A 12167-nucleotide genomic window follows, 5' to 3' on the forward strand; every position below is an offset into this window, starting at 1 on the left:
CAGCATATTGTAATTCAAGTGTTCAAGTGAATATAGTCACCGCTTTATAAAAATAACTTTTTGTAATCATATTTGCTCTAATCCTACCTCCTGCTGCTTTAATGTCAAGATTTGGAAAAGAAGGTTTTTCTGGTAAAGCACCTTTCAACAACAAGACGAGATATAAAAGAAAAACAAGCCAATAAAAAGTTTATTATGCCTGAGGCATTATGTTTTCAGGTTGCCTGTCCGTCTGTCCGTCCCTAAGTCCGTACCATTCTAGTGAACATGATATCTCAGGAACACCTTGAGAGAATTTCTTCAAATTTGGCACAAACATCCCCTTGAACTCCAGGATGAGCTGATTCGATTTTGGTGTTCAAAGGTCAAGGTCACTGTGACCTCTCAAAACCCGTTTTTGGCCACAACTCAAGAATTCATATGCTAATCATGACAATGTCACACAAATGTCTGAAATGATAAAATTATGAAGTGATGACATTTTGGACAGAGATAGATGTAAACTGCAACTTGACTGGTTGGCGGAGGCATACAACCACGAGGCAATAATTCTGTTTTTTTTTTAAGAACATAGGAAATAAACTTAAATTGAATAAAACAAAGAACAGAAAAGAAAAACATTGGTGTAGCATAACTATGTAAATGCATTTAGCTGTTTAAAGGCATCAATATAACTATATATGACAGCCAAATGTGTTTAAATTACATTTAAAACTAAAAATATACACATTTACTGTTCATTTAAAAATGTAAAAATGTATCTGCATTTTCTTCGTCATGAACAATGTTTTTGTATATAACAAAATCCAGTCCAAAATCCTTTTATTTCTTCTCTCAGGTCCATAGTGTGAATAAGAGTGTGTCCATGATGGACCTTCAGGACTCCCGTATGAACAGCATATCCAACCTCAACTCTGTGGGAGACATGCTCACCTCCTCTCAAGCCTCCATCGCCGGCCTGGGCCACAGCTTCGGCAACCTCTGTGGTCCCCTTCGTATGGGAGGGCACATGCCAGCGGGCTCCTCGGGCTCCGGTTTGAGGCTGAGCCAGATGGGCCACATAGGGGGGCCCACCGAATCCATCTCTCAACAGCAGCAGCAGGCGGCAGCGGCCATGCACTTCCCCCTGTCTTTCCAGAACCCGCTATTCCATCTGGCCGCCCAGAACTCCCCGGCTCAGTCTCAGCATCCTGCTCCCCCTCCTCTCCTCCTCGCCCCAGAGCCCGAGAATGGCCACCACGACTATGCACCGGCGTTTGGCAACAGTGCTTTCTCCCGCAGCGAGGACTTGTCCGCCCTGCGGTCACAAAGCAGTCTGGTGCAGCCCAGCATTGTCCACTCACACAGTTACAGTGATGACTTCACCCGGCAGAATCAGAGCAACGACTACGCCTGGCACCAGCTGTCACTGCAGGTTCAGGTAAAAATCGCTCACTTATCTTCACACACTTTGAATTTTACAGAAAGACAGTTTGTTATATTCAAGCTCAAAACGGCAAATATGCCTTGTTCTTTCTACTCTTATATGCTTTAGTAGATCTTCTGGATTACATTCATTTTAGCAATCACTCAATTTCAATACAAATGCAGTATTATCATTATCACTACTGAATCTACAAATGTGATGAGGACAGTCACAGCCAAGAATTAATTTTCTCAGTTTTTCCTAAAAATACCTGGATTGTTTTTTTTCCTATTTCAAGCCAAATTGCCCAACAGACTCGTCTTGTCATTTATTCTTAGTGTGATTTTAACACCTTGATTGAGAAACGCAAATGTCGGCATGGATTCAGTTTCACCCTTGCAGTTCATTAGATCCTGCTTGTACTTTTTGTTTTCACTGTGTTCAGGCTTGATTGTCAGGTGGCAGAACAAAGCTCGGATCCAAATAAAGTAGGAATGGCCCTCTCATGAGCAGCACAATATGCAAATCTAACAGTAATGTGAGGGCACTTTTGAGGGACTCTTTTTATGCGACAGACAATACACTAAAGCAGGATCATTACTGGTCCGCTCTGCTTCACTCAGGGCAGATGATAACTGTTGGCACTACACATATCATTATATTATACAGCTCTCTGTGCACTGCAAATCAGACATAGATCTCTTGAGAGTCTATACTGGAGTTTCCAGTAAAAGCTGATTCACATTGGAGAAGAGTTATTTTATGCATAAGCAATTATTATATGTACAATTAGTGTCAAACTTGTTTTAAAACACACGGGAGCCCAAATAAACTTAAATTAAACTGTCACTTGTTTGATGAGTTCAGTAGGATTCTTGTATTTTTTGGAACAGCATTTAATTAATCTAAACTGACCTTTTTGGCTGCGTCTTGATGATGCAAAATTATAGTGTTTATTGATACAGTCATGTAGTCTTGAGCTATTTCTGTCCTGCTGCGTGGGCCTAAATGGAACAAACATCACAAGCCTCCTGTTTTATTAATACAGATGGTGTGTCAGAACGCAGCTCTATCTATCCATCTATCCATCTATCCATCTATCCATCCATCCATCCATCCATCCATCCATCCATCCATCCATCCATCCATCCATCCATCCATCCATCCATCTCTCTACCTATAAAGCTAGACAGCAAGCTATAAATGTATCCATACATACTGTTGGATTATAAAGCACTAAATGGTTTAGGGCCAAAACACATTTCTGACCTCTCAGGTCTACTGGGACGGGTCTGCTTCTGTCCCCAGAGTCAAAACAAAGCATCAGCATTCAGGTTTTGTGCACCACATATCTGTAACAAACCAAGAAAACCTGATGTCTGTTCCAAGTTATTTTAGGCTAAAAACGTTTCTGTTTGCCACTGCCTTTTATTTAATTAAATTTGGGGCTATTCCCTTCTCTTGCACTGCACTGTAACTGCATTGTAATTTGTATTCCTTTGATAAGTTTTTTTTAATGCAATAGGATAGCCATGTGCACTGCTGTTTGGCTTTGTGTCTTATTGAATTGTACCACTAGGGGGCATCAAAGTTGGATATTCTCCAACTCTCTAAACATTTGCTTAATTTTCTAAATTGTTTTTTTGTGTATCACCTTATTGTCTCCTCTCAGGAGTCTCTCCAGCAGCAGCACCTGATGGGAGTTGTATCTCAGACGCCCACTGGGACGGGAACCCCCGCCTCCTTGGCCACACCACCTACTACAGTTCTTCACCATTCCCGCCAGTCCTCCATGGCTGGGCCACAACACCTCAAGTCCCAGCGGTCCATTAACACTCCAGCCACCGCCACACCTCCGAAAGTTCGCCCGCAGAGCAGGAACCTCCTCCTCGACTCCTCGGACACAAACTTCGGCAGTCAGCCGAAACTGCGCCATTCTCAGCAGCTGCCGCAACAGCAACATCAGCAGCAGCAGCAACATCAGCAGCAGCAGCAACATCAGCAGCAGCAGCAACATCAACAGCAGCAGCAACATCAACAGCAGCAGCAACATCAACAGCAACTTCAGCAGCAGCAGCAGCAGCAACATCAGCAGCAGCAGCAGCAGCAACTTCAGCAGCAACATCAGCAACATCAGCAGCAACAACAGGAATCACAGCTGTCGGTAACAGACAGCCCAGCTCCCGGACTCCCGTACCAGACGAGCTCCGCCAAAGAGAACCAGGGCCCGCAAGCAGCTGCAGAGGAGTCAACAGACACACCCACAAAAAGCTCCAAGAAGTCTCTACAGACACAACTGCAGCCGCCACAGCAGCATCTGCTCAAACCAGGCAATAAACAGGTCAATCTAACTACATATCTTAATTTAAAGCTTGACAATTCTTCAGTGTCTCATTTTATACAGTATTACATTACATTTACATGTTTTCAAGGCATTTCTAACATGTAGACATGTATTTAAAGCATGACTGACCTGTGTTGTTGTTGTTGTTTCAGGGTTCTCAGTCGACCTTGAACGCCCAGGGTCTCAATGAACGGACAGTCGCCTGGGTGTCCAACATGCCACATCTCTCTGCTGACATCGAGAGCCTGCGGCCGGACCGTGAGGGTCAGCTGAAAGAGTACTCCAAAAGCATGGATGAGTCACGACTAGAGAGGGTCAGCACTTTTTCTTTTTTACCACCTATTTAAAAAACTAAACTCATTTACTTCCTATGAATGCTTAATATTAGGTTTGAAAATATAAAAAGTAAAGAAACAAATAATAATAGGATAAAATAATAGGAGTCTTAGAAAAAAATCTCTTATCTGGTAAGTTAATTTTCTTTTCAAACATGATAGTATAAAAATTTAAATTAGTTTTTTTCATAAGCTTTTTATAATAGCAATTCCTACATGTACATGACCTGCACTGCAGTGACACCGTTTCAACCTATTCTGCCATATTGCAAGTATTAATCAGAGCTATAACAGAATTATACATGACTTTCATAACGGTGACTATTGTAAATGATGAACAACTCCCACACTGTTGCCTATATTAGAAATGCATGTCCATGCAGTGCACAGCATTGAATGTGTGTTTTCACATATTTAAGCCGACCACAGTGACACTGCAGCTTTGTCTGGTCTTCCCCACTTACAGCTTAGCACAAAGAGAGGTGTACTACAGAGCCGTGTCTATATTGATAAAATCACTCATCATTCAGGAAGAATTCTGAATAACAGTGACAACACAGGTGAAGTGACTTTTTTTTAAATTTCAGGTAAAAGAGTACGAAGACGAGATATATTCCTTGAAGGAGCGGCTGAAAATGTCTCATCGCAAGCTTGAAGAATATGAGCAGAGACTTGTGTCGCAGGAACAGACGACAAGTAAGATCCTAATGCAGTATCAGAACCGCCTGGATGACAGTGAGCGCCGTCTAAAGCAGCAGCAAGTGGAGAAGGACTCTCAAATCAAAGGCATCATCAACAGGTAATTAGTGTTCAGGTTGAACTGCTGGGCTTTCTCAGAACTTGCTACACTTCAAGCTTTTCACTTTACTGAAATATATGTATACTGTATATGTATATACTATATATATATGAACACTTAAAGGGACGGTTTGTAAGAATCAGAAATTGGTTGTAACAGCGCCGCCTGTGGCCGTTAAGTCAACGAAAGTCAGTGTCCTGTGTCCCGTGTGCAGGCGCTACCTGAATGTTAGCGAGCATCCGTCAAAACAGTGAGGCGACACACGTCAGCTAAAACCACAATATCACTCTATATTTCACCTGCTTGGTAGTAATGTTAGCTGACCAGACGAAGGTCTCTCCATGAATCACTGCTGATCCTAGTGTTGGCTTTTCCCGACCGCGGCCGGAGGAAACAGGGGAGACACCGGCACCCGTTCGGAGACAATAACGTAACTCGTTGCGGAGCCCCGTCACTTCACAAGACACGGGAAACCTCCGTTGGTCTGGAGGAGCTGCAGCATTTATTTCTGCACAAACGTCCACTGTACATTCACTAGATATTCTCAGAGCTAAACTAACTCTTCTGCAGTGTGTAGTGAGCGCGCATGAACGTGAGGTGGAGTGAGCTGAGTGAAGGCAGGCAGGCAGAGTACAGCAGAGACTCCGGCCCTGGAGACCAAAGGTACGGTCTCCCCCGCGTCCTCAGACCGCGGCCAACACTGTTTTGCAAGACGGGCTTCACTAGATATAACTTTGCGGTTTTGGTGCTTCCGTGTAGTTTGTGTTGGAGTCTGAGTCTGAACAGCGCAGCCACACACGAGCGCGCATGGGACACCGACCCGGATTGATTTATACGTGTAAGAAGTTACAAACAGTCCCTTTAATCATCACAGTATAACACCAAGACAGTTAAATTTCAGGGATATCAATCTGTCCATTTCGGAAGCACAAATGATTGTGAATCACTTTCACCTGCTTTGGTGCAAATGAAAGTGACAACAGGTGCAATGGAGAGGCAGCAGCAAGACAACCCCCAAAAAGGGAATGGTTTTGCATGTGGTGGCCACAGACAATTACTCTCTCCTTATCCTTCCTGACTGATTCTTCTCTAGTTTTGTGTTCTGTTAGTGTCCTTGTCACTATTTGTTGCATGAGGCGGTACCTGCAGCCCAATCAGGTTGCACAGGTAATCCAGCTCCTCCAGGATGGCACATCCATATGTGCGGTCGCAAGAAGGTTTACTGTGTCTCCCAGCACAGTCTGAAGAGCATGGAGGAGATGCCAGGAGACCGGCCGTTACACTAGAAGGTCTGGACAGGGCCGTAGAAGGGCATCAACCCAGCAGCAGGACCGGTATCTGCTCCTTTGTGCGAGGAGGAACAGCAGGAGCACTGGTGTACATGTTTCTGACCAAACTGTCAGAAACAGACTCCATGAGGTTGGAATGAGGGCCCGATATCCTCTAGTGGGACCTGTGCTTACAGCCCAGCACCGTGCAGCTCGACTGGCATTCGCCAGAGACACCAGAATTGGCAGGTCCGCCATTTCCGCCCGTTCTCTTCACAGATGAGAGCAGGTTCACACTGAGCACATGTGACAGGAGTGAAAGAGTATGGAGATGCAGTGGTGAATGTTATGCATTTATATGTATATGTGTTTATACACCGATTTAAAAAAAAAAATAAAATATATATATATATATACTGTATACATATATGTACAGTATTTGTATATATATATTTAAACACACATGTATACATGTATGTGTATATATATGTGTGTACGTACTGTATGTATATATATATACACACACACTCACATACAGTATAGGTATGTATATATGTGTATATATATATATATATAGACACGCACACACGTGTGTCTATATAGATATATATTATTTCATTAGAGTGAAAAGCTTGAAGTGTAAAAGCAAATGAAACATCTACAGGGGAAAACGTATCCAAAGTAAAGGTGGTGACCAGCTTTACTATTTTTTCTTAAATTGCCTCCATTTAAAGAAATATTTTTGGTCTGCTGAAAACGTACAGACAAACACATCTGTGCTTAGTGAAGGAAGTATCTAGCATCAAAGTATCAAATACCAATCTTTCCTTTCCTAAACTTTAAGACCTTCACAAAATATGACCAAAGGCAGAATGAGAAGGATTTGTCTGTTGCAGTTTCAAACGCAACACACCAAGTGGTGATCAGTTGACATCGCTGCTCCTCTCTTCACCCGAGTGTCCAAGACATACGCTGCAGATCTAATGATACGGCGAATGATAAGTCGATCATCGATCTTTGGCCTAGGGTGTTCAGTCCCCGGTTGGCGTCCCTTCCAGGACGCCACCCAGAGCCTCTAAGAAGGCTGGGTAGTCTGAGCTGCTTTTTGGTGCATAAGCACAAACAACAGTCAGAGATTTCCTCTTAGCAACTCACAGTCGCATAGAGGCGACCCTCTCGTTCTCCAGGAAGAACTCCAAAACAGCAGTGCTCAGCCGGGGGCTCGTGAATATCCCCACACCCACCCAGTGCCTCTCACGTAGGGCAACTCCAGAATAGGCGAGAGTCGGGCCCGTCTCCAGGAGTTTTGTTCCAGAACCAGTACTATGTTTGGAGGTGAGCCCAACTATATCTAGTTGATATCGTTCCACCTCTCGCACCATCTCCGGTTCCTTCCCCACCAGAGAGGTGACGTTCCACGTCCCCAGAGCCAGTCTGTGATGCCGAGGGTCAGCATGCCGAGGGTCAGCACGCCTAGGTTCCCGCCTTTGCCTGCCGCCCGGCTCACATTGCACCCGACCCCAATGCCTATGCAAATCGCTCCTGGTCTGGCCCCTTTTTAGGAAAATCCTACTCATTCTGCCTTCACTCAAATACAACCCGCATGATGTCATATGTATCCATTTTTAAAGAAATAGTTAAATATTTTGGGCAATACGCTTATTTGCTTTCTTGCTGAGAGTTACATGAGAAGATCTTGCTCTCATATCTGTGCTGGAGTCAGGAGGTAATTAGCATAGCTTAGCATAAAGAGGGCTAACAGCTAGCAAACATTAGCCAACTCCCCTTAAAGCTACAAATTGTTGTTTTTACAGTTCTGTTTTGTTTGGATTAAACAAATGAGGTACAACATGTTCATTAGGGAGCTTTAGAGGTGTTGATAGTATTTATGCTAAGGTAAACTAATCTGCTCCTGGCTTTAGGTGCAGACTAAAGGGTACCCTGTGGAGTTTGTGTACAAACACAGATTATATTAACATAACAATTTGTATTGTGTTATCTAAGCCCATGCATTTATGTGCGTTTATGTCCAGCCCTTTTTATGTGCATTTTCAATTTGGGCATAAAAAACCTGAGTGGAAAAGCAGAAAATTCTGAAGACATTTTTTACGCTTGGCTGAGGTGGAAAGGTTGGTGTATCAATAAAAGCAAAGTGCGATGGAAACAAACTTAGCACATAAATCATGACATACATGAAGTATTGTGACTTAAGCGTCCACTGAAGAGATGAAAAATGGCGGCAGTCTAAAACATCAGATCCGTGATACGTTCCACAACTTAGTACATGAATCAAACAAAGATCATATTTACATCATGTTTTCTACATTGTTTTACGCCGTCTGAAGTTTTACTGGCACTCGCATTACAGCAGTGGTTGGAAACGCACATTAATTAGCATTTTCTTTTGCAGATTTTCTGAAAATTTGCATTGCATTACTAAGCCTAACCCTGTAGAACCAGAATGGAGATCAACACTGATCAACACATAGCACCTGTAGTGGACAAAAACTCCACGGGGTACCTTTAACAAAGAGTGGTATCAATCTTCTCATCCTATTCTCAGAGAGAAAGCAAATAAGCAAATTTCCTAAAATGTGGAACTATTCCCTTTAAATGAAGCTCATTTAAATATCACAACTAATACAAAAAATCATACCCATTAGGCTCATACTTTAATATAACTAAACACTTCACGAGGTTGGTTTTATTTCAGTAACCTGATTACAAGGACCGAAGGAAAAAAAAAACCCAGACTAATTCTAACTGTAGCGACATGCACTTGAAGGAAATGTTTCATGGAATAAAGCGGGATTGCTACCTAATGAAAAGCTTATTGCACCACATTCAATTTATTTCTGAAAGCTGGACGGGAGTATGCAGAGCTCACATCTCATTCGGTAGAAATCCTGCTTGAGTTAAATTAAACATTTCCTCTGAATACAGCAGATGGGTGCACACCGAACTATCCCGCACGCACTCATTTCACAATTTGTTTATCTGAACAGCTGAATTTGAACTGCCTGAACTGTCCTGAAGACAGTTCCGATTCAGCTTCAGGAAGCTCTGAGGATAGCTGAACGCACCCAGAAACATGTCAAGACCTTAATATCATCATATGGCCACATACTCCTAGAGTAAATTTGAAGAACACCGGCTTCTTAGTTTTATTTTTGTCAACCGGTATGTTTGTTTCTATTTCCCTGTTGTCAGACTCATGGCTGTGGAAGATGAGCTGAGAGGGGGTGCCATTCCTGATATTAAGCCTCGAATCCTCACAGACCAGGTTTGTGCCTGTGTCTACATCTTTTATCATCCCTATTTGCTAAACCAGTCATGTCCTAAAACAGCTTGCATCATTCTTACATCACATGCTGCGCATTTGCCAAAGCCAGTGCAGGGGAAAAAGTTTGCAGCTGTCATGCACTTCACCTATTCCCATCTTTCCAAAGTACATTTATGTCACATCTGAAATAACATTCCACCATTTTTACTGCACACGCTTCAGGGGAGAGCGAAAACATCCTAAAAATCAAGAGCTGGATGGAGCTTAAATTCATGTGCAGGGGTTAATCTAGTTCTGCGAAGGAATAGCAAGTCTCCAACACTGAAACTGAATATTATATGCCACAAAAAGATTATTATTATACCACTGAACGCATCCATCGTCAGAAAACCTTGACTGTGACTCACCAGCCGCGTCACAGTAATTCCGCAGGGCTCAGCGTCGTGAATGCACCATGTGGGCTGGATTGTGACCCGATTGTGACGCAGGTGAAGAGGCTGTGTGTGTGTCGTTTTTACGCCGAAATAACTCGGGAGAAACAACATTTGCTGTCGTTGAAATACACTGTCATCTTCTTTCTGCGCTCAATATCGAGAGCAAATAGACAAAATTGCCTGTTGAAAACTCAGACCATATAAAGAAGTGTTTCTCCACTGGGTCTACTGTGAGATTGCAATTGTTTTTACAACAGACTTCTTAAACCAACAGGCTATGAGTGTGTGATGAGAATACACGTCCAAACTCTGCAGCCCAATTTAAAGTGTAGTAAAGCAGGATTAGCTTGCAAGCCGTCCTTTTTGGCTCAAACTATAATCCTAGCTATAAAAACAACACTCTCGTGATCTTGAATGTTTCAGTTATTGGATTCATAGTCCAATTAAGTGTTGAGAAATGCTATTCCTTCAGATTAGGAGAGCCGTGCTGATTGCTGTGTGTGTGAGTGTGAACAATTCTTTCCCATAGACAGAAAACTGAATTAAGATTTAAAGGAATAATTCAGCATTTTGGGAAATGCGTCTAATTTGCTCTCTTGCCAAGACTTAGATGAGAAGATCAATACGATTTGTGTCTGTACGTTAAATATGTAGCTAGAACCAGCAGCCGGTTAGCACAAAGACTGGACACAGGTGGAAACAACTAGTCTGGCTCTGTCCAAAGGTTTAGTACACAAACTAAAAAATTACAATTTGCTAGACAGGAGTAGCAACTTCCTGGAGTCTCCGCCGAGAAATACTCCAGCACGTAACACCCCGCAAAATGGCAAATCGACATTTTTACACTTTGGTTTTTGTATGGATTAAACAAACAAGATATAATGTGTTAAGTAATCTTGGAACCCATCAGCTTCCGGTCTGACAACAGATAAACCTCCAAGGGAAAAGGGCTATATTTCTGTGGTTCTGGTGTATCACTTTCTTTTTTCTTTTCCGTGCGCTGCTGATTGTTTACAGTCCGATTAGCAACTTGAGATGCGAGACTGACATCTTGTATAAACATAAGAAATGTAAGAAAATAGAAATAAAGAAGTATGTAACATGTAAATGATGTATATAATGCTACAATGTGTACATAATGTTACAATATAAACAAAATATATGTAAAGAAATATAAGTACTAAAATTAAAAATAAGAAAATTAGAATACAAAAAATATGAAATATGTACAAATATTTGCGTTAAGATTTATTTCGGCGCCTATGTTAACAGGTGTGAGCAGCGTGTCTCTTCTAGAGATTCACGGTCTCGCCTATTTTTCCGCATGCCACACGCGATTCACAGTGAATAGTGAAAATGATCTTTTGACTGTATATTGACATCATACCAGCAATATTATTGCAATTTCAATGTCTATATCTGTAGAATATGTCAGACATGAAAAAAGTCAATATTAATTTTGAACCAAACACTTCCCCTTTCCATTTCAAAATAAAAGCCCTCTAGCGTTTTTTTTCTTCCGTAGACAGAATTTCTTCATTTATAAACACAAGGGCGTTATTCTGAAATATTTACAGGGCAGAGTTGCACAGCTCCATAAATTAATAGACTACCAGCTTTTAATTGTGGATTATTATTTTCAATTAAGCACATGCTTCTTAACCTTTTACTGTCTAAAATAAATATAACTGATCATTATGAAAGGCAAAGGGCTGGCAGCAGCGGCGTAGCAGCTCATATCATGTTCACATAACTTTGAACTCTACAGACATTTACTCACCTTGTTTTCTTGGCTCAGCTTGAGAGGATGTTTGGGCCACTGCTTCCCTTCTCTGACCTTGTATCCATGAGTGACTGTATGAGCTCACCTTGCTAGCGTTTGACAGACCTGTCAGCCAATAAAACACAAGTATTTCACGTATTGTCCTGTAAGCCCTCTCTGATTGGTCTCGCCTTGCCTACGTTCTGTTCACTGAAGATAAAAAATGACAACACTGTCGTTTTCTTTAGTGACAATTAACCAATCAAAGTGGAGAAAACATCCCAGAATGCCCAGGCCAGGTGACGCCACTAGCAGCTTCCCCCTGTTTCCAATCATTATGCTAAACTATGCTACATATTTACTGTTACAGACATGAGAGTAGTATTTTGGACAGTGATCTTCTCATCTAACTCTTGGCAAGAAAGAAAAAATAAACTTATTTTTCAAAATGTCTAACTATTCCTTTAAACGTTCGCCCTCGTGAAACTGTAAATGGAGAGTTGATATTTCATATGTTTTCTCTTCCTTCACTCTATC

General features: G+C 42.0%; 2 protein-coding genes across 10 annotated transcripts in view; one reads left to right on the forward strand and one right to left on the reverse strand.

The window, feature by feature from the left end:
* LOC141754781 (type-4 ice-structuring protein LS-12-like) overlaps nt 1-12167 on the reverse strand; it is a 409136-nt gene that overhangs the window by 123255 nt on the left and 273714 nt on the right. The gene's annotated exons all lie outside the window — the stretch shown is intronic.
* Nucleotides 1-12167, forward strand: part of LOC141754772 (ras/Rap GTPase-activating protein SynGAP-like) — a 50873-nt gene that overhangs the window by 33839 nt on the left and 4867 nt on the right. For 8 of the 9 annotated variants that reach the window (XM_074614038.1, XM_074614036.1, XM_074614037.1 and 5 more), the window contains 5 exons: nt 839-1420; nt 3078-3746; nt 3902-4063; nt 4672-4883; nt 9362-9434. In XM_074614038.1, the coding sequence (XP_074470139.1) occupies nt 839-1420; nt 3078-3746; nt 3902-4063; nt 4672-4883; nt 9362-9434 (1698 nt within the window). The remainder of the gene's footprint in view (nt 1-838; nt 1421-3077; nt 3747-3901; nt 4064-4671; nt 4884-9361; nt 9435-12167) is intronic. The other variant, XM_074614042.1, reaches the window with a different exon arrangement.

The sequence above is a fragment of the Sebastes fasciatus genome, chromosome 17 (genome assembly GCF_043250625.1).
Source record: "Sebastes fasciatus isolate fSebFas1 chromosome 17, fSebFas1.pri, whole genome shotgun sequence".
NCBI lineage: Eukaryota > Metazoa > Chordata > Actinopteri > Perciformes > Sebastidae > Sebastes > Sebastes fasciatus.